The 21,068-nt window shown below is 31.6% G+C and overlaps 1 protein-coding gene across 3 annotated transcripts in view; it reads right to left on the minus strand.

The window, feature by feature from the left end:
• The window catches only part of LOC140451697 (adenylate cyclase type 6), a 3,083,308-nt gene that overhangs the window by 1,301,077 nt on the left and 1,761,163 nt on the right, over positions 1 to 21,068 (minus strand). For all 3 annotated transcript variants that reach the window (XM_072545540.1, XM_072545547.1, XM_072545553.1), the window contains one exon: positions 5,204 to 5,325. In XM_072545540.1, coding sequence (XP_072401641.1) covers positions 5,204 to 5,325 — 122 coding nt within the window. The remainder of the gene's footprint in view (positions 1 to 5,203; positions 5,326 to 21,068) is intronic.

The following is a 21,068-nucleotide window of genomic DNA, read 5'->3' on the forward strand; positions in this document are numbered from 1 at the left end:
GAGGATGACCTCAGTTTTATGATGAGAAAACTGGAGCAGGAATATACAAAGAATGGGATGGAAATAAACCTAAAGAAAAGTGAATACCTAACAACGGAGAATACAGAAATAAAACAGCTGGAAATAGACGAAGGTAAACAAATCAAAGGAACAGACAAGTATAAGTATTTAGGTTTCATAATATCAAACAAAGGAACAACGGAGGAAGAGATAAAAAATAGACTAGGACAAACAAGAGACTGCATACGAAAATTGAACCCGGTACTATGGGATAAGAACATCAGCATGAAAACAAAGAAAAAAATATATAATACCATGACAAGAAGTATCCTCACTTATGGGTGTGAAAATTGGACAATAAATAAGAAAACCAAAAACAAAATAAGAGCAACAGAGATGGAATTCCTAAGGAGAAGCTGCAGAGTAACAAGAAGAGACAGAATAAATAACATGGAGATTAAGAGAAGAATGGGAATGAACTCCGACATAATAGACTACATCGAACAGAAGAGATTAACATGGTACGGACATGTCAGAAGAGCAGACAAAAATCGGTGGATAAATAGAATAACAGAGTGGAGCCCGATAGGAAGAAGAAAGAGAGGCAGACCCCGAAGATCTTTCAGAGATGAGGTGGACGAAGCAATGAGTAGAAGAAACCTACAGGAAGGGGACTGGCTAAACAAGAAAAATTGGAGAAAACGGTTGAGCGAAGGAATACAGTGAAAACTGTGGAAATCCTTGTATATATATAAGGATTAAAACTGGTCTTTTGTCGACCCATTTTATTACTTGTAAAATCAATAATGGGGTTAAGTTTCATCGTGAGTAACTGGTTGCAATTCGAGATTTTGGTTTTACATGTTTTTATAGTAAAACATCTGCACATGAATAATTCGTTTCTTGAACAATGATTTCAATTCATCAACCAATAGTCTAAAATAAGGTTTTATTACGTCGTCCGGAATATTATAAACTGGTTCTTTTTCACAAATATATTGGAAATATGGTTTACATTCTATATTTAGAAAAATCTTTTACTGCAACTCTTGTTCCCATAAGACCGTATGTTATAAATAAATATATTCCTATAAGAATTATCTTGAAAGATGAAAAAAATACAATAAAAAAGTGCAATATTAAGTGTTATTTAAAAAATAATAAGTCATTCACGGGCGTACAGTTAAAAACAAAAGTTTTCAGTGTTCTATTGCTTGATTATTATTATCTGGTATTCTGAAAATGTTGACATTTTTTCCTGGTCTGATCTCCCTCAACTAACGTCATCTTTCTTAATTGGTGGGTTGTATTGATCAGGTCTCTTTAAGTGTTTTGTTGCTATCCATAGTGAATGATCTTCTTTCGACAATGTACTAATGTAGTGTTCAAATGTGGCATTGCGTACATCATGTAGCGCTCATCTTAATTGTCTGATTATCTACCTCTTGCTCTTTATTTTTCGACTATTAGTTGTATAATATAATTCGGAGTGTTATTTGTCTTTTCTTGATTTGGAATTGTTAATCTTGTAGCTCCATATGAAATAGTAGGAGATGAAAACGGCAGCATATTCATCCATAAAAAAAAGGAAACGCGATAAAGATATCTGAAACACCTGTTTTATGTTATAAGAGATGAAATAGTCCGAAATTACCAAAACAGGTGAACAGGGCACTATAAAGAGGAAGTAAAATTAGCTATGAAACAGTTTGAATGAGAAAAAGAAGTAAGCTTGGACCAAATACCAGCAGGAATTATTCAACTGAAGAAAAAAATTAAATCGATAACAATATTCACTCCATTTACAGAAAAGGCGGTGACCCGCAATTATTTTAAGAACTTCTTTAATAGCCTCCAGTCAACAATTTCCTAACCATGTTTAAAAACGTACGGAATGCACTGTATATACTAACCCAAGTCGTCAACATACTTGTTGTTGCAGTTATGTATTACGATCAACTTAAAGGTTATGCACGACTCCCCTTGTATAGGTACACAGGCAAGCACATGCGGGAGAAAAAAGATTTGTCATACCGTTACATTATGTCAAATTTTAACGTTGAATATTTTATGGTCCCCTTTGGGTTATAAAACGAATGATCGACTTTTTCTCGCACAGATTCCTGCTATGTAACTTTACAAAGCGAGTTTGCTGGGTATTAAAGAACCGTCTATGGCATCATATAATTTTACGCTAATATTTCACGTTCTGCGACGCATTCCACGTTTGACACATTGTCTTTTTTAGTTTTCTGTCATTCTATTTGTTAAATCCTATCTCATTCTCGTCACAGCGTCAAGGAGCAGTAAATGTGTGTACTGAACGGGAGGCATATGTCTAACAGTGAACGTTGGAGATTTTTTGAGTTTATCATATCTTATTCTTTGAGTGCCTCTGCTATCGGAGATTGGATATCATTAGGGCGATTCTAATTTTAATTACTTCTGTTTTGAATAATTCGTTAGTGGTACAGCCAAACCACTCTCTTAAATTTCTCATCCAGGACATTCTTCTACGGCCTGGATTTCTGCGTCCTTGGATTTTTCGATGCATTATATTTTGTAGGAATGTGTACTTTTGTCCTCTCATCAGGTGGCCAAACTATTCAAGTTTTCTCTTTTTTATATTCAGTATAACTTCTGGATCGTTATTTATTCTGCGTATTACCTCTTCATTTGTAATTTTATCCACCCAACTTATTTTTAGTATACGGCGGTAGCACCACATCTCAAAGTTTTCAAGATTTTTAACATTCTTCTGTTTAAGAGTTATTGCCTCAACAACCGTAAAGCAAAGTACTGAATACATACTAAGTAGTTAACTAAAAGTGGACGTATGCAAAGAGATGTATGACGTAATCGTATGGTATTCGCTAATAATCCTGTCACGTAATATGCCACACACTTCTGTGCGTTAATTCGTTTACGCAACTAAGCCTCTTTTGACATAACATATATAGGAGCAAAGATATATACCTATAGTCCTTTTAGTGTTGATGTATTTGATTTGTACGTCGTAGTATTCTATTAGTTAAATGGTACCATTTGAGGTACTTTACGTCACGATTGGACTAATAGGATCGAAGATACATAACGAAGGCCCTTTTGCCAAGCTAGTCTATTTAATTTTTATATCTCATTGTATTATATTAGTTAAATTCTATCATTTAAGGTACGAAACGTCATGATTGGACTAATAGGACCGCAGATACATAACTAAGGCCTTTTGACAAGCTGATGTATTTTATCTTATTGTATTCGATTGGTTAAATCCTATCATTTGAGGTACTGTACGTCACGATTGGGCCACTAAAAACAAAGATACGTAACTAAGGCCCTTTTGACGTGATGCTGTATTTGATTTCTATGTCATTGTATTCTATTGGTTAAGTGCTATCATATCTTACGTCACGATTGGACTAATAGGACCGAAGATACATAACTAAGGCCATTTTGACATGCTACTCTATTAAATTTTTATACCTCATTGTATTTTATTTGTCAAATCCTTTCATTTGAGGTACTGCACGTCATGATTGGACTAATAGAACTAAAGATACACAACTAAGGCCCTTTTGACATTGTTCTGCATTTGATTTTTCTATCCCATTGTATTATTTATGTTAAATCCTATCATTAGAGGTACTATACGTCACGATTGGACTAATAGGACCGAAGATACGTGACTACGGCCCTTTGGACATGTTGCTGTATTTAATTTTTTTATTTCATTGTTTTTAGTTGGTTAAATCCTGTCATTTGAGATACTGTACGTCACGATTGGACTTATAGAAACGAAGATATATAATTAAGGCCTTTTTGACATGCTGCTATATTTGATTTTTCTGTCTTATTGTATTTTATTGGTTAAATCCTATCATTTGAGGTGCTGTACGTCGCGACTGGACGAATTGGAGCGAAGATACAATAGGTAGTTGCAATATATCATAACCCGTTACTTTTAACCAAACATGATGCCAGAATGATTTGTAGATGAAAAAAATATATATATATTCTTAAATTTACTATTTCGTCGTGGGTAATATTATATTCAACAACGATGCCAAATTTCTGATGCTAAAATGATTGATAATGAAAGTGGGATATACATTTTCATGTATATAATGGCAGCGAGTAAACGGTAAAACCCTGAACTAAATATATATAATATTTTCACTGTACCATCATTTCAGACTGAAACATTTTCTGGAATAAACTTATATAACTCAGTAAGGGATAAAAAGAGAAAGCGGATATTTTAAAATACCAACACGGTATCAAGACGCTAATCAATGAGATGGTTAAAATTCTTGTAACAAGTACGGGAAAACAGTTATTAAGGTCTTGTAAAGTAGCGTCGATATACAGATGCTACTTTGCAAGACGATGCTAAATTGATGGTAAAAGCATAATGTATCGATGCGAAAATGATAGTAGGATGTATATATATATATATATATATATATATATATATATATATATATATATATATATATATATATATATATATATATAAATATATATATATATATATATATATATATATATATATATATATATATATATATATATCCACACTTGTGTGGATTGCAAGTTGTTGAGTATTATTAAGTGAAAATAGTTTGTGTTTTCCGCTTTGTGATAACAGATATTAAATTGAGGTATTTGCAGACCTGTTATCCCAATTTGTTTTTTGTAAGATGTTTAACTGGTCGGGCAGTTTTTCGCTGCTCTCTGCAACGTCGATAAGTAAGCTTTATTGTTGTCTAAGTTTATGTCATTAATAAACACTTAATTTGATACTGAAATAAAAAATTCACAATGTACCAAAATTTTAATGATTTTTTATCTCGACTTGTGGACAATAAAAAATATTAAAAGTAATAAATTTGTACAAGAATTAAAAGTAATAAATTGGTACAGGTAACAGACATAACTTTGGTAGACCAGTCTATATATCGTTAATTATCACAAAGAGCTAATATTTTTTTAAGCAGATAATCATGATTAAAAAATGTTTTTTCGTTAAATTTAATGGTAACAAAGTGAACAGAAAAAAAATAGATTCTGTCATATCAGTTCATTATTTCTCGAAACAAGCATCTTTTGCCAATAAATTGGATTATTGTGTATACGAGAAATAAACTCAGATGGACTGTCCTATATATTCCGAATGATAAAATCGTTAATTAGCTCTGCTTACCTGACGTTTTCGTGCTTTTGTATGTAAATTTTATGAAACTGTTCCTGTTTTGGTTGTCCGGCGATATCAGCTTTCATTTCCATTGCAACGTGACGTGGCAAAACTGAAAGCAGTAAACGTTCCTAAAACAAAACATGTACATTTAAAAATGACTTCGTAAAGTTAAAATTTTAACATTTCTGTAGCAATTGAATAAAAAAATGCTACTTAAACGTTTATAGCTTTGAAAAAGCAGGGGTTTATAAAAAGCACAAATTGAATTTAATTTTAAAAATATCATTGTATAAAAAAATGTTATATCATAAATATGATGCAAGATATAAAAATACAAAGACTACAAAGCAAAGCACAATGTATCTATTAATGATGAGATTTCAAAATATATTTTTTTTATTGGTGCAAAATTTTGCTTATTTAAAGTACGCCGTAGTGTGTTTAAATTCAACTTTCAAAAACGCTCATGTTTTAAAGTTACCATGGCAACATCAACAGTTTTAAATATTTATCTGACCTGACAGGAGTACATAACTTGTAACGTCAAATAAATAAAATATGAATAAAATATTACTAAAAAATATTTCAAAAGTTTTATTTAAATATTTGGAAATCTAAAAATCTTTTAACTGAATATGATTGTGTAGGTACATTGTTTGAAATATTTATACTGCAGATTTATATAGCAGAGGAAATGCTGTTCAAATTAATACTACCGACATTCTCGGAAGCCAATGGGGTGTACTTCCATTAATGGCACTCCCAATAATGTTTAAAACATTCTTTTCATTCTTCTTTTAAGCAATATACAACTAGTAATAACAATTAATCTGATGTGACAGATTGCAAATTAATTTTTGTTTTTCTCATTTAAATAATAACGAAAGGTATACTGATTTACATCACAAATTTAACCATTTTACATTATTAGCTCTTATTTCAATTTTTTGTAGTAATAATACATGATTTCAAAGTGTACCAATAAAAAAATAGCATAAAGTATTCGTGGATATCTGGTCTTTAAAACACTTACTCTATTTCTAGCACTCCGACCACGCCGTCATGCTCGAAAAATCGCGCGTGTTATAAAGACCTCAATATCCACTTATACTTTAATATACTATTATGTTTATATTTTAAAAGTGAGTTAAGAAAATTAAGATCATAATATCTAAATGTAATAGTTGGTTTGTTTGTACTAAAAATAAATCAAACGAATTATAATATTTTATAATTAATCTTGATATACAGATAACAAAAATCATAATGACATAATAAATAATAAAAATTATTATATTTCCACATAATACATTGGGCAAAATTAGACAGTCAACCACGTGATAGGAAAAACCTTTTAAAAAAGCTACGTCCATCCAAAAATGAAAATTGACGTGTCCGAGAGTTATTTGGTTTTTGTTGAACCAATATAAACAAAAACTTGGTGGAAAGTTTTATATATATATATATATATATATATACATATATATATATATATATATATATATATATATATATATATATATATATAAGAAAATAAATTTAATCCTTGCAGATAAGTTAAATAGTAAACTCTTAAATATTGGGAAAATCTGCAAGATTTCTCCAATATTTAAGAGTTTACTATATATATATATATATATATATATATATATATATATATATATATATATATATATATATATATATATATATATATATATATATATATATATATATATATATATATATATATATATATATATATATATATATATATATATATATATATATTGTCATACTTTTTCTTTACCAACCAAGGAAAAATAAATAAAAATATCCATCGGAATAAAATTTTAAGATATCATTATAAACAAAAATGTATATAGTAATTTAAGATAAGATTTAGTGTAGATAAGAGTAGAAATTTGTTTGGCAAACGACCTTTTTCCGTTTCAAACAAAATTATCAAAAAAACCTTTGTTTAGAATTAGAAGACATTTTACCTGTCTTAGTTAATCTTTTCATTGTTTGTATAGACGAGTATTAAATGACCATATTCTAATCTTTTGAAATATGTATAAATTGTGTATTGACAATGTCGTGTTCCTGTTGATGATGAAATATTGAACTTATTTCATAATGCCAACACTGACCAAGAAACAAATTCAAGATAACATCGCCAACATCAACGCGGCGAGCATGAGACTTTTGTGGGTCCTTTTATTCCACTCCTCTGCATTCCCTATGCATACGGTACACTATCAGTAAAAGAAATGAACTTCGGTATAAATGCTTTATTCTCTCATTTTATTAGTAACAATAAGGATCTACATTTTAGTATTCATTGAAGTTACTGTATACAAAATAATCTGTCCTTGTTGACAGGCAAGTACAAAATTCTATTAAAAAAAAACTTAGCTTGTGGTCTGCGGGCTTCTTCCGGTGCTGTCCTGGGTTACTTCCAGCTCAAGATCTTCTTCGTGAGGCTTCAGTTGGTAGTTTTCATTTGTTGTCTCTGGAACTGTTGTTTGTGAAACTGCTGGGTTTTTTTTAAAAGGATGGATCCATCTGGAGAACTGCTATTACATATTATATTATATTTCCTTTATTTCTGGGAACTGGTACCTATTACATATTTCCTTTATTTTTGGGCAACCGCTACTATGTATTATTTCTGGGAACGAAACATCTTAATATCAGGGCCACGCCCTTCTCCTGGGTGCCAACTAGGAACTTATTTTCGTTAGACCTACTTGGCGACTGGAATCGATAGAAAATGACCCTCAATGGGACCAGCGTGGTATTTATAACAGCAAAAGAAATTACCTGAAGGTCAGTATTAGCTGATAAGGAAGCAGAAATTTCTATTGAGACTACCAAACTTGAATGTTTTAAAATTACAAAAAATTAACGACTTGATAAATAATTTTGCTTCGGAATAAAATATCGTATAAGAATGACTATTTTACGTGAAATAATGTAGGGATTCAAAATGAAAATGGCAATAGTATTTTCTCAATAAATACTATTCGGGATAATGGAAATACCTTTTGAAATCCGAATCGGGTCTCACTATGTGCATTATAAAATTGAAAATGTATTATACCGGGCGGACACAAAATGTAGATGGACCAACTAACAAATATTTTCTAAAATGAAAATAAACACGGCTAAATGAGAGGACCTCTAATGCAATGTGGGTATTTGAAAATTGATTCTAAAAAGTAGCGGATTTGCACGCTACAACAAAACCAATTTTAAAGTAAGCTATTTAGTTTTTCTCTGAAACCGAAATTAGGCTTTTCCAAAATCATGGTAAACACAATTTGAGCTGTTGATTGGACGGTCGTTTTTAAATGGGAATTTGTGAGCCGATTAGGAGACCGGAGGAGTTAGTTATATTTTGGTCATCGAAAGGAAACAGTCGTTTGTCTCAAGATAGGGTGTGGTTCGTGAGTTTGGATACCGGCGTAACGAAAAGAAGTGAATAGTTTGCAGAAGGAGATAAAAAGTAGATTAAAAGAGGTCCTTGTATCTACCGTGGGCATTTTATAAAGTATATGTGAAAGTATTCTTACGACATCAAGTTGACAAAAGGAGGTCCTGGTGTCATAAATAAGTAGCTAAGTTTGGAGAAGTGAATCAGGTGTTTTTTGTGTAGTCTGCAGGAGGTTTGCAGAGATGTTAAGAAGGAGCCGAGGTGCCAAAGAGGAGAGATCACATCGTTGAGGAGACTGGACTTTTCTGGGTATGTTCCAACATACAACTCAAGAAGAAAATAAGCTTTAAGTGTTTGTACAATTGAATTTTATATCTGTGAACGATCGGTTTGACATCATGGTCATTAGCATTCAAATTTAAGAACTGAGGTTTTGTTAGGCTAATCAAAAGTTTAAATTTTTGTTGTTTCTTGTTTCAAGTAAAGAAAATTTTAAGTAAAATTGGTTTTCACGTAATATAAATGTATGTAGCTTTATAATCTTATTATTATAAAAATTTGATTTATTTTCCTGTATGCTGATTGATAAGATAAAGAGAGAATTTAATAATTGTTTTATTCGTTCATATAAAATAAAGAAACGTAAATCTTTGTAATATAATATATTTGTATTCTTATCCTTTCTTCTCTACCCCGATAAAAGACAATTAGAAAATCTTTTGAATCCATCGAACACAGGTAATATAAGGATTATTTTACTTTTGATAACAAATAAGTTATAATTCTTTTTTATTGGCTCAATAAACTAAGATTAAAGTCAAAATAAACAATCATAACAAATGGCCCCCAACTTGTAAGGCGTAGAAAGTATTTCTATTATTTCTATTGTAGTTAAAATTTAAACTGATAGAGAAAGAAAGCAGATTGATTAAAAATTTATTTGCCGATGGTTAAAGTTTATAATATTTGCTTTTATTACATTACATTTCAAATTTCTCTAGGTACAAATTTTTACATGATATAATTTATGATATTTGATTGATTTTTACAACTGACAAAAGTTTTAAAATTTTATTGCATTTATATGAATTTATTGCATTTGGGATAAGAGGAAAAGTTTTCGTCTTTGCAACATTACTCGAATTTCATATTTGGCGGGAATATTATTGCACAAATTTCAAAGCTTCATATTTCAACATGTCGACCACAAGGAGTCTAAGCAAAACGCAAGAAAGGAAAGAAGATAAGATAGAAAAGGAAACAATTATAGATGAAGGATCGGATAATGAAGGAAATGCTACAATAATGGAGGAAAGAAAAGAAACAGGGATGTTAGAAAAATTATTAGCTATGATGCAAATACAGACACAACAAATACAAGAATCGTCACAAAAAATGGATAGAAATCAACAAGAAACAAAACAAACAATGAGCAATATAGAGCAGCGTTTGGAAAACTATGAACAGGAAATTAAAGGATGTGTTGAGGGGATAAAGAAAGAACTGATACAACAAATAGAAGAGATTAATGAAATTAAAAATAAAATGGGAGAACAAGAAAAGAAAGTAGAAAATAAGATGAAGGAAATCAAGATTGGCCAGAAAAAGGAATTAGATCAGTTAGAAGAAAAATTTGAAATGGCGCTACAAGAAGACAGGAAAGAAGTAGAAAGGAGATTAAAGCAAAATGAAGAACATATTGCAGAAATTAAACTAAGAGGAGCAGAGAGAAAAGAAGTTATCGTCCATGGAACAAGCGAGGTAAAACTACAGTTTGGCGGGGATGTAAGAAAACTTCACCCCGTACCGTTCATGAATAATCTAAAGAAGAAGATACAATACATGGGAAACTTTGAGACAGCTAAGGAAATGATCAGAAATCATCTCAAAGATGAGGCGTGTCTATGGTTCGACAGCAAAGTGGAGGAATTTGAAAATTGGCAAGAATTTGAAAATAAATTTCTGAGTTTTTTCTGGGGAAAGACAGAGCAATTACAGATAAACAAGGAATTGCAAAATGGGAAATACCATGAGAGGATGGGTATATTAGAAAAAACATACGCATTGTAAATGTACAATAACGCAAAACATCTGCAATACAATTATTCATCCCAGCAATTAGTAGAGTTGATTGCAAGACACTTTGAAGACACAATTGAAGATCAAATCAATCTACAAAACTACCAAGACATCGATAGTTTATGCCAATTCCTACAAATAAGGGCATCACGGATACAGGAAAAAAGTGCAAGAAGGTCACAAGAAAATTACAGACACCGAGAAACTCAGGAATACAGAGAGAGAGGACAAAATTTTAGGAGGGATTACACTAGACGAGAATTTATTCCCAAGAGGGAAAACGAAAATAGGGAAAACAGAAGAGGAAATGATGATTTCAGAAATCGGCTATGGAATGAGGACAGATATCGAGAAAATCACAACAGAAATAACACACGCGCATATCCCGAAAATAGAAATTACAATAGACGAAATGAACAGGAATATCGTGGAAACCGGAACGGATATGACAGACCAAAAGAAAACAGAAGAGAGGTAAATTATACACAAATAGAGGAAAATGAGAATGAAAGACACAGCGATGAAAGAAGAAATACGGAAGAACAACAGACGGTTTTTCACGAAAGCACCCACTAAAACCAAAAAACCAGGCAGGAATTTTCTGTGACCCGAAGGAATTCATTAAATTAGCAGGAAATAATGAGGAAAGAAGAGGAGTTAATTTAAAATTTGTAGATGGTTTCATAAAAAATAGAACAATCAAAATTTTGATAGACACCGGTTCAGAAATAACATTGGTAAACAGAAAATTAATAGAAGAAGTGAGTTTGACAAATTTAATTTACAAAATACCAAGGGTAAATTTGGTGGGTGCAAATAAACGGACATTGGCAACGATAAATGAAGGAATACTAGTGAGGGTACGATTGGATGAGAAATTGTATGCACTACAATGTGTAATAATGCCAAACATGTCGCATGACATGATTGTAGGAGTGGACAAACTGGCAGAAAAACATGTAGTCATAGATTTCAAAAATAATACGATAAAACTAACAGAAGAAAAAGAAGGAGAACAGGAAAACGAACATGGGAAAAAGAAAATTGATAATTCGGATAAAGAACAAACAGTGGAAATGAATTTGGCAACAAAGCAAGGACAAAGAAGAAAAGGAAGAAAACTTAAGAAAAGGATAAAGGAAGTCAATACCGGAGATTCCTTCAAAGAAGGGATGAGCCCCGAAGAAGAAGAAGAAATAGTGTCAACAAAGGAAAATGAAAAGGATATGATTGCAACAGTGGTATTTAAGGAAGAGACTGATGAAAAAGAGGAGGAAAAATGTGCGATAAATATGTGTCAAGAATCTGAGGAAAAAGAAAGAAAATTGATATGTGGAGAAGAAAAAGAAAATGAGGTGCGTCTGATGTTAAAAGATCACGAAACTTTAATAAATGAGGAAAACAGAGTGGAAAAAAAGTACGAACATTCTTTTGAGGTGAAAAACTTGGGAAACTTTCGATCGAAGACTTACCCGATCCCATATAAATATCGACAACAGGTGAAAGAAGAAATTAATAAAATGTTGGAAGATCAAATAATTGAACGATGTGATTCACCGTATATTAATCCAATTGTAATAGTAAAAAAAAGCAGTGGAGAATTAAGACTATGTTTAGTTGCCAGAAATATTAACCAGCACACGATATCACAATATGAATCACCTCTAAACATCGAGGCCATATTTGGAAGAATTACAGGATCACACATATTCTCTAAAATTGATTTAAAGCATAGTTTTTGGTTAATACCTTTAGCTGAAAAATGTAGAAACTATACCGCGTTCTCAATTGATGGTATTGTATACAGGTTCAAGGTAGTGCCTTTTGGTTTACAAAGCGCTTGTGCAGCATTGGTACGGGCTCTACATTCTATTTTAAATCGATACGAAGATTTCATAGTCCATTACATCGATGATCTGTTGATTTTTTCACGAGATATACAGAGCCATATGAAACATATAAAGATAATTCTAGAAGAATTGGACAGAGCGGGATTAAAATTAAACATCGAAAAATGTCAATTTTTCCAAAAGGAAGTAATTTATCTAGGTTTTCAATTGGACACTACAACAGTTAGCTTAGCCGAAGACCGAGTCAAGCTCATTGATGAATATCCAAGACCAACGAATTTGAAAACATTGAGAGGTTTTCTTGGCACGATCAATTATTTTAAAAAACTAATTCCCGATTTAAGCCAAAAGGAAATTCCTCTGATAAAATTGCTGAAGAAAGGGATAAAATGGAATTGGAAAGAAGAACAGGAGAAGGCTTTTCAAATATTAAAACAAGAATTTGCAAAAGGAACAAAAATATACCACCCCAATTATAATCTACCATTCATACTCCGAACTGATGCGTCAATACAAAAGTTTACAGGAGTTTTGTCACAGATACAAAACGACCAAGAAGTGCCAATATGTTTTATATCTCGGGTGACCAAAACTCACGAAAGAAAATATAGTGTGACAGAATTGGAATTTGCCAGTGTGCTATTTTGTGTAAACAAATTAAGATATTACTTATTGGGAGCTAAATTCACAATCGAGACGGATCATGCCGCTTTGGTTCACATCATGAAGAACCGATTGGTGAATAATCGGATACATAGAGGCATTCTATTACTACAGGAGTACGATTTTGAATTCCGGTATATCAAAGGAAAAGACAATATCATAGCCGACGCGCTAACACGGGATGAAGACACAGGAAAAAAGGAAGCAATTACGTTATATGTGGGACTAAATATCTTGACACAAGAAGAAGGTGTATTCTCATTAAATGAAATAAGAAGAGACCAAGGAGAATTGGAGGAAAGAGAAAAAAGAAGAGCGGAAATAGAAAACGACATATATTTCAAGAGAATAGACGAAAGGGAACTATATTTGGTGACACAAACATTGGCAGAGAAGATTGTAAAAAATTTACACGAAGACAATGGACATATCGGTAGCAGAAAAGTCTGGCTGGTTTTTCGAGAAAATTATATTTGCCGACAAGATTACCGCATCGCAAAAGAAATTACACAAAAGTGCCAGATCTGTCAAAAATATAAAATTTGAAATTTCAAAAATGAAAACGTTACAAAAAATATTATATCCCGCAACAAATTAGATATTGTAGCAATAGATATGTTAAGCGATCTAATTATGACGACGAAGAGGAATAAACATGTTTTAGTCATGGTAGATGTGTTTTCCAAATATGTAAAATTATACAGTTGCCGTACCACGAAAGGGGAAGAAATAATGAGAAAAATCGACAATTTTATAGCCACCGTAGGAACACCAAGAAGGATTCTTCTAGACAATGCAACATATTTTAGAAATGATCGTTTCAAGGGACAACTTCGAGAACGGAGAATAGAGACAAATTTTGTTAGCATCAGACATCCACAGAGTAATCCTTCGGAACGGTTTATACAGGAAGTGACGAAGTTTCTACGGATTACAACAGAGGGTCAACATCGACGATGGGATAGAAAAGTCGCCGAAGTAGAAACGTATCTAAATACCATCCCGAGCACCGTAACGAAAGAGACCCCAGAATATATAATGAACGGTATAATGCCACTAAGACCATGGGAAGATAGAGAACAAAAGGAATACACGCAGATAATGGAACATGTGCAGAAAAGATTGCGGAGAGCAAACGAAAAATATATCCAGAGGTAAGACCAAAATAGGAAAAGAAGACCAATTACTTTCAAAAAAGGTGAGAAGGTTATGGTGAGAGCATTGCGCGTGTCCAACATACCTAGCAACGTGTGCGGAAAGTTAATGCCTGTTTTTAAGGGTCCGTACATAGTAAACAATGAGAATGGGATAAATAGTTATGAGTTGAAGCACATAGAATCAGACAATATTAGGGGAATTTATAATATCATCGATGTTTACAAATATTATAAATAAAATACTGGTATTGTTTTTGCATAGAGAAAAATCCCTGCATAATTCAGTAATTTTTATCATATGCAAAGGCGGGGATTTGTCATACTTTTTCTTTCCCAACCAAGGAAAAATAAATAAAAATATCCATCGGAATAAAATTTTAAGATATCATTATAAACAAAAATGTATATAGTAATTTAAGATAAGATTTAGTGTAGATAAGAATAGAAATTTGTTTGGCAAACGACCTTTTTCCGTTTCAAACAAAATTATCAAAAAAACCTTTGTTTAGAATTAGAAGACATTTTACCTGTCTTAGTTAATCCTTTCATTGTTTGTATAGTCGAGTATTAAATGACCATATTCTAATCTTTGGAAATATGTATAAATTGTGTATTGACAAAACCAATTTTAAAGTAAGCTATTTAGTTTTTCTCTGAAACCGAAATTAGGCTTTTCCAAAATCATGGTAAACACAATTTGAGCTTTTGATTGGACGGTCGTTTTTAAATGGGAATTTGTAAGCCGATCAGGAGACCGGAGGAGTTAGTTATATTTTGGTCATCGAAAGGAAACAGTCGTTTGTCTCAAGATAGGGTGTGGTTCGTGAGTTTGGATACCGGCGTAACGAAAAGAAGTGAATAGTTTGCAGAAGGAGATAACAAGTAGATTAAAAGAGGTCCTTGTATCTACCGTGGGCATTTTATAAAGTATATGTGAAAGTATTCTTACGGCATCAAGTTGACAAAAGGAGGTCCTGGTGTCATAAATAAGTAGCTGAGTTTGGAGAAGTGAACCAGGTGTTTTTTGTGTAGTCTGCAGGAGGTTTGCAGAGATGTTAAGAAGGAGCCGAAGTGCCAAAGAGGAGAGATCACATCGTTGAGGAGACTGGACTTTTCTGGGTATGTTCCAACATACAACGCAAGAATAAAATAAGCTGTAAGTGTTTGTACAATTGAATTTTATATCTGTGAAGGATCGGTTTGACATCATGGCCATTAGCATTCAAATTTAATAACTGAGGTTTTGTTAGGCTAATCAAAAGTTTAAAGTTTTGTTGTTTCTTGTTTCAAGTAAAGAAAATTTTAAGTAAAATTGGTTTTCACGTAATATAAATGTGTGTAGCTTTATAATCTTATTATTATAAAAATTTGATTTATTTTCCTGTATGCTGATTGATAAGATAACGAGAGAATTTAATAATTGTTTTATTCGTTCATATAAAATAAAGAAACGTAAATCTTTGTAATATAATATATTTGTATTCTTATCCTTTCTTCTCTACCCCGATAAAAGACGACTAGAATATCTTTTGAATCCATCGAACACAGGTAATATAAGGATTATTTTACTTTTGATAACAAATAAGTTATAATTCTTTTTTATTGGCTCAATAAACTAAGATTAAAGTCAAAATAAACAATCATAACAATATATATATATATATATATATATATATATATATATATATATATATATATATATATATATATATATATATTCTTCTTCTTGTTCTTCGGCCTTAAGTAAGCCAACTTTGGACATAGGCCTCCCCCAAATCAATCCAGTGTCTTCTATTTTGCGCCACTTGCTTAAAGTTGTGTCCGATCTTCTTATGTCATCAGCCCATCTCATTTGTGGTCTGCCTCTGCTTCTCTTTCCTAACCATGGCCTCCACTGTTGTATTTCGTGGTTCCATATCTTATCCTTCAGTCGGGCATTGTGTCCTGCGAAGCTCCATTTTAATTTCGCAGTATGTTCTCCTGCGTCTTTTACTTTCGTTTTGCTTCTAATCCATTTGTTTGTTTTTTTGTCTATAAGTCTCACCCCGAGCATTGATCTTTCTATCGCTCTTTGTGCTTTTACTATTTTATTCATATTGGACTTGGTGAGTGTCCACGTCTGTGAACCATACGTGAGTATAGGGAGGATACACTGATCGTAAATTCTAGATTTCAAATACTGTTCTACATTCTATGTTCTGTTTATATATATATATATATATATATATATATATATATATATATATATATATATATATATTGATACGATTAGGGTTTATAGAAAATAATTTATAAGTTATATACTACATAATATTAGATATTTGGTTGTTTTAAATAAGTTATATACTAGAGAATTTTATAAAAATTATTTATGTGAGGGCATTTTAAGAAATTAGCATATAATAATTGTAAAAAGTTGTATTTTAGTAGTTATGATTTTGTAGATATTTTTAAGTGAGCCATGTGACTAGGCAACACACTATACCCTCCATTCCTAAGTGTCATTTTAAGAATTTTACGAATATAAGTGGGGTTATATTGTTTGAAATGTGTATTTTATTAAATTAGAGTGTTAGTTACTAATTTGAATGTTTATTCTGATCTGAAAAGCCTAAATGTAAACAAAATTATTAATAGAAAAGAATGGAATTCTCTGGATCAGCGGAGATGACCATTGTTTACAGTCGAACATTCTCGATATAATGATTATGGCGGTGGATCGAACAGATATTATTTCGAGAACATCTATATAGAAGTTAATAGAACGATTGGAACATGATCTCTTACCAGATGGTTCTGGAATAGAAAAAAGGATATAAATACAAGTGATTTGGATTCAAGATGGCAGTTTTTAGAAGTTTTTAGTCAGAAGTCAGGCCAGTTCATTATGAAAGTTAGTAGACACATTTAATTAGTGAAGTAAATTGTTCAGAATTTTCAAGAAGTCAGTCAGAAAAGTTTAGTAAGAAATATGAAAGTTAGTTGGAGTCAGTGAATCAAGTACAAATAGTCCAATTGTTTAATATAGTGAGTTAAATGAAGATTAAAAATTATGCATATAATTTAATGCACATTTATAATTATACACAAATAATTATTGAAGATTAAAAAAAGTATATTGGAAGAAATTAAATTATATTATGGTTGGAGATTAGTATAAATCAACTTATAATAATTGGATATTGGTATATTGAAAAGAAGAATAAATATAAATGCTGTTTGCTGGTTTGCTTGGTGGTATATAAATGCTGGTGAAGAAAAATATATCTTAAATTGGTAGAAGCTGATAATTGGAAAAAGAAATTTCACAAAAACAAGGATAACCGAAGTACGAAGACATTCAGTGGTGATTAGAATATATATAGTGGAAAACAGTTCATTTAGGCATTCAGTGAAAGAAAGGTACAAAATTTTGTTAATATAATTTAGTTAGTGTCATAACAATTTCAATTTTGAAGATAGTTTGTTTAAATTTTACATTGTCTATAGAATTTAATTAGTTTTATAAGAGTATCAATTTAAAGATAGTTTATTTTAAATTTACATTGACTAGGTTAGATATATATGTGTGTTTCATAATAGTTATAATAAAGATAATTTAAAAAAGTACTTACAAGCTAATTCTTTGAGAACCGCGATAAAAACCCTATATTATTAAAAATACTCATTGCTCATCATTCACAAACAAAAAACACATCATAACAATATATATATATATATATATATATATATATATATATATATATATATATATATATATATATATATATATATATATATATCTACACTATTGGTTCAGATTTCATGACACTATTGGTACAGGTATATATTCAGATTTGTGAAAGTGTCTCTGTTAGGGACCTTGAAGGAGCACACCTGACTTTTTTCAGGGTTTGGCTTAAAATTGATTCATAATCTATTTTTGTTGTATTTAAGGTATGATTTAGATTTTTCTCCACTTCACCAACAAAAATTTTTGGCTGTGCAACAATAGATACTGTATCGTCTACATAATAAAAGTCCTTGTATTTACTGGTATGGGTTGTGTAAATGTTATACAGAGTAGGTGCCATTACAGTACCCCAAAGGAGACCGTTATTCTACGTTCTCCATCTGCTATTCTTACCATTAAAAGATACGAAAAATCTTCTGTTGTGTAGGCATATGCGTGATGCATACGCGGATAATACAAGTGAGTTTATTACCTAAGGGGATATTACATAGGTTTTGGAGAAATACCCTATAATTTAAAGTTTTCTTTGCTTCTTTGCCTGCATTTAATATGTAATTTTCAGCGATCAGCTAATACCAATTACCATAGGATTGGCCATCTATGTGCTGTCTGCATTTTGTTAAGCGCATATATAAAGTGGAGTGTCTTTATCTCTAGATATACTCTTAATATTTATACACATAATTAAAATAGTTGGTCGTGAAAATGACCGACTTGACAAAAAACATATTGAACGGGTGATTTAAGAATTTACGATTACTTAGTTATTCATTATCCAGGGTACGCCCGATTGCGGTGGTCTTATCAGTACTTAAATTTTTGTGAACGCTTCTACTTTAAACTTCATAAAAAATGACTAATCTTTCTCTTTTCTGTTACTGTTATTTTAAGACGATATTTCGAGTCAGATTTGTATAGTAATAACTATAGTTAATAATATATAGTCTCTTCGTGAAAAGTAAATGAGTTTGTAGTATTGGTTAAACTCATATATATATATATATATATATATATATATATATATATATATATATATATATATATATATATATATATGTATATATATATATATATATATATATATATATATATATTGATAATGAGGAAATATATCGGCACCATTGTTCAGGGGATGGGTTTATTCCAGAGATCAAAGGTTACATACTTTTACAGGTGTATTCCAGGTTCTATTTATATATTTCTATTACTAAAAAAGTATTATATATAAAAGTATAAAAGTAATATATATAAAAAAGTATATGTTATATAGAGATCATCTTCATCGCATTGTCAAAACACAGCAAGATTCTATTGCCTTTTCTTCTTTTTGTCTCCTCATTTCTATTGTAAACTCAGCCACGTAAATGACGTTTTAAAAATTGATGTCAATATTTCTGAAGTGCCTTTTCTGGGATAATTTTTTTGAGCCTAATTCGTTTGATTACAAGTAATTGATTTGATAGCCCCCAACAGAGAAGTATTGATTGTAGGTAGAATAGAAAGTGTTGATCAATATGATGGGTCGGTAGGTAGTCTCATTATTCCTAAATCTGATCATATGTTACCTCCACCCTTTATTCGTAGACATCGTCTCGTGGCATCCTCCCAATTTAACTTGGCAATGGAGTTATTGAGAAAGCCTTTGGATATAGCCAGCTGAACGTTGGAGTTGAGATTGAGTTTCTTGTACGACATTGATATCTTTATATATGTGTTTGACCTTGGCATTATGGCAATGGTGTTCCGTTCGGTATTGGTTAGTACTCGGACATTTGTAAGTCGGAAAATACCTCTGATGGCTTTTCTAGCAATCCTGATTCCTGATCTAATTAATACGTTCTTATCACATATCCTCACATTAGCACTGGTTTAATCACTGTTTTATATAAAATCCTGATTTTAGAGATTCGTATTAGACTTCTGGATTTAAAAGTGTTATAAGGGTTATATATACATTAATTAGCTACCTGAATATTCCCTTTTATTTTTTATGTGACAACGTTATCTACGATATCTAAAATGCTGCAATCTTTCAAAATGATATGGCTTTATCGTATGGCCTTACGTTATGCGCCACTCTACATCCTCTCTTTTGTATGTTAAAGAACATTTATTTGATTTTTTTATTAGTGACTATTAGACTGTTTTTTGCTGCTAATAGCATTATTTTATAGAGCATTCTAATATTTAATTTATGAATTAAAAACAGATAGCAAATAGATATTCTTCACTTTCTCGAAGAAATATTATTCTAACACACAAAATTAATAAATAGCCAAAACCTTCCTTGCATATTCTGTTCACTTATGAGGGGCAGCAATATCAGTACCAAAATAAGGCGTTTAGTCCTAGACTGGCTAATTGTTGGATAATAGGAAGCATGAGTATAGCAGTTTTATTGCTTTCGGGACTGCACCAGGTATCGGGGAGCAGAAATATCATTACCAAGTTAATGCATATAGGAATTGTTGCTTAAACCTTATTATTATTAACATCATTCAATCTTCGCTTATCCACTGCTGGACATAGATCTCCCTCCTAATGTTCCATCTATTTCGATCTTGTGCCTCTTGCATCCAATTCCTATGACAACGTTTTAGATCGTCAGTCCAACGTGTTGGTGGACGACCTCTGCTTCAGTAGGCATCATCTCTTGGTCTCCATTCCAGTATCCGCTTTATCCATCTATTATCTGTCATTCGGGCCACGTGACCTGCCCAGTTCCATTTTAGTGTTGCTACTCTCTCTACTGCATCAGCCACTCTTGTTCTTTGTCGTAGCTGGCGATTTGGGATCTTGTCTCGTAGTGAAACGCCCAACATAACACGCTCCATCGCCCTTTGACACACACGGATCTTTTGAACTGTTCTCCTTGTCATGGTCAAAGTTTCCGCACCGTAAGTTAACACTGGCAAAACACACTGATTAAACCTTTTTCTTTTAAGGCATGTTAGTATATCAGACGATTTGA

The sequence above is a fragment of the Diabrotica undecimpunctata genome, chromosome 1, assembly GCF_040954645.1.
Source record: "Diabrotica undecimpunctata isolate CICGRU chromosome 1, icDiaUnde3, whole genome shotgun sequence".
Lineage (NCBI taxonomy): Eukaryota > Metazoa > Arthropoda > Insecta > Coleoptera > Chrysomelidae > Diabrotica > Diabrotica undecimpunctata.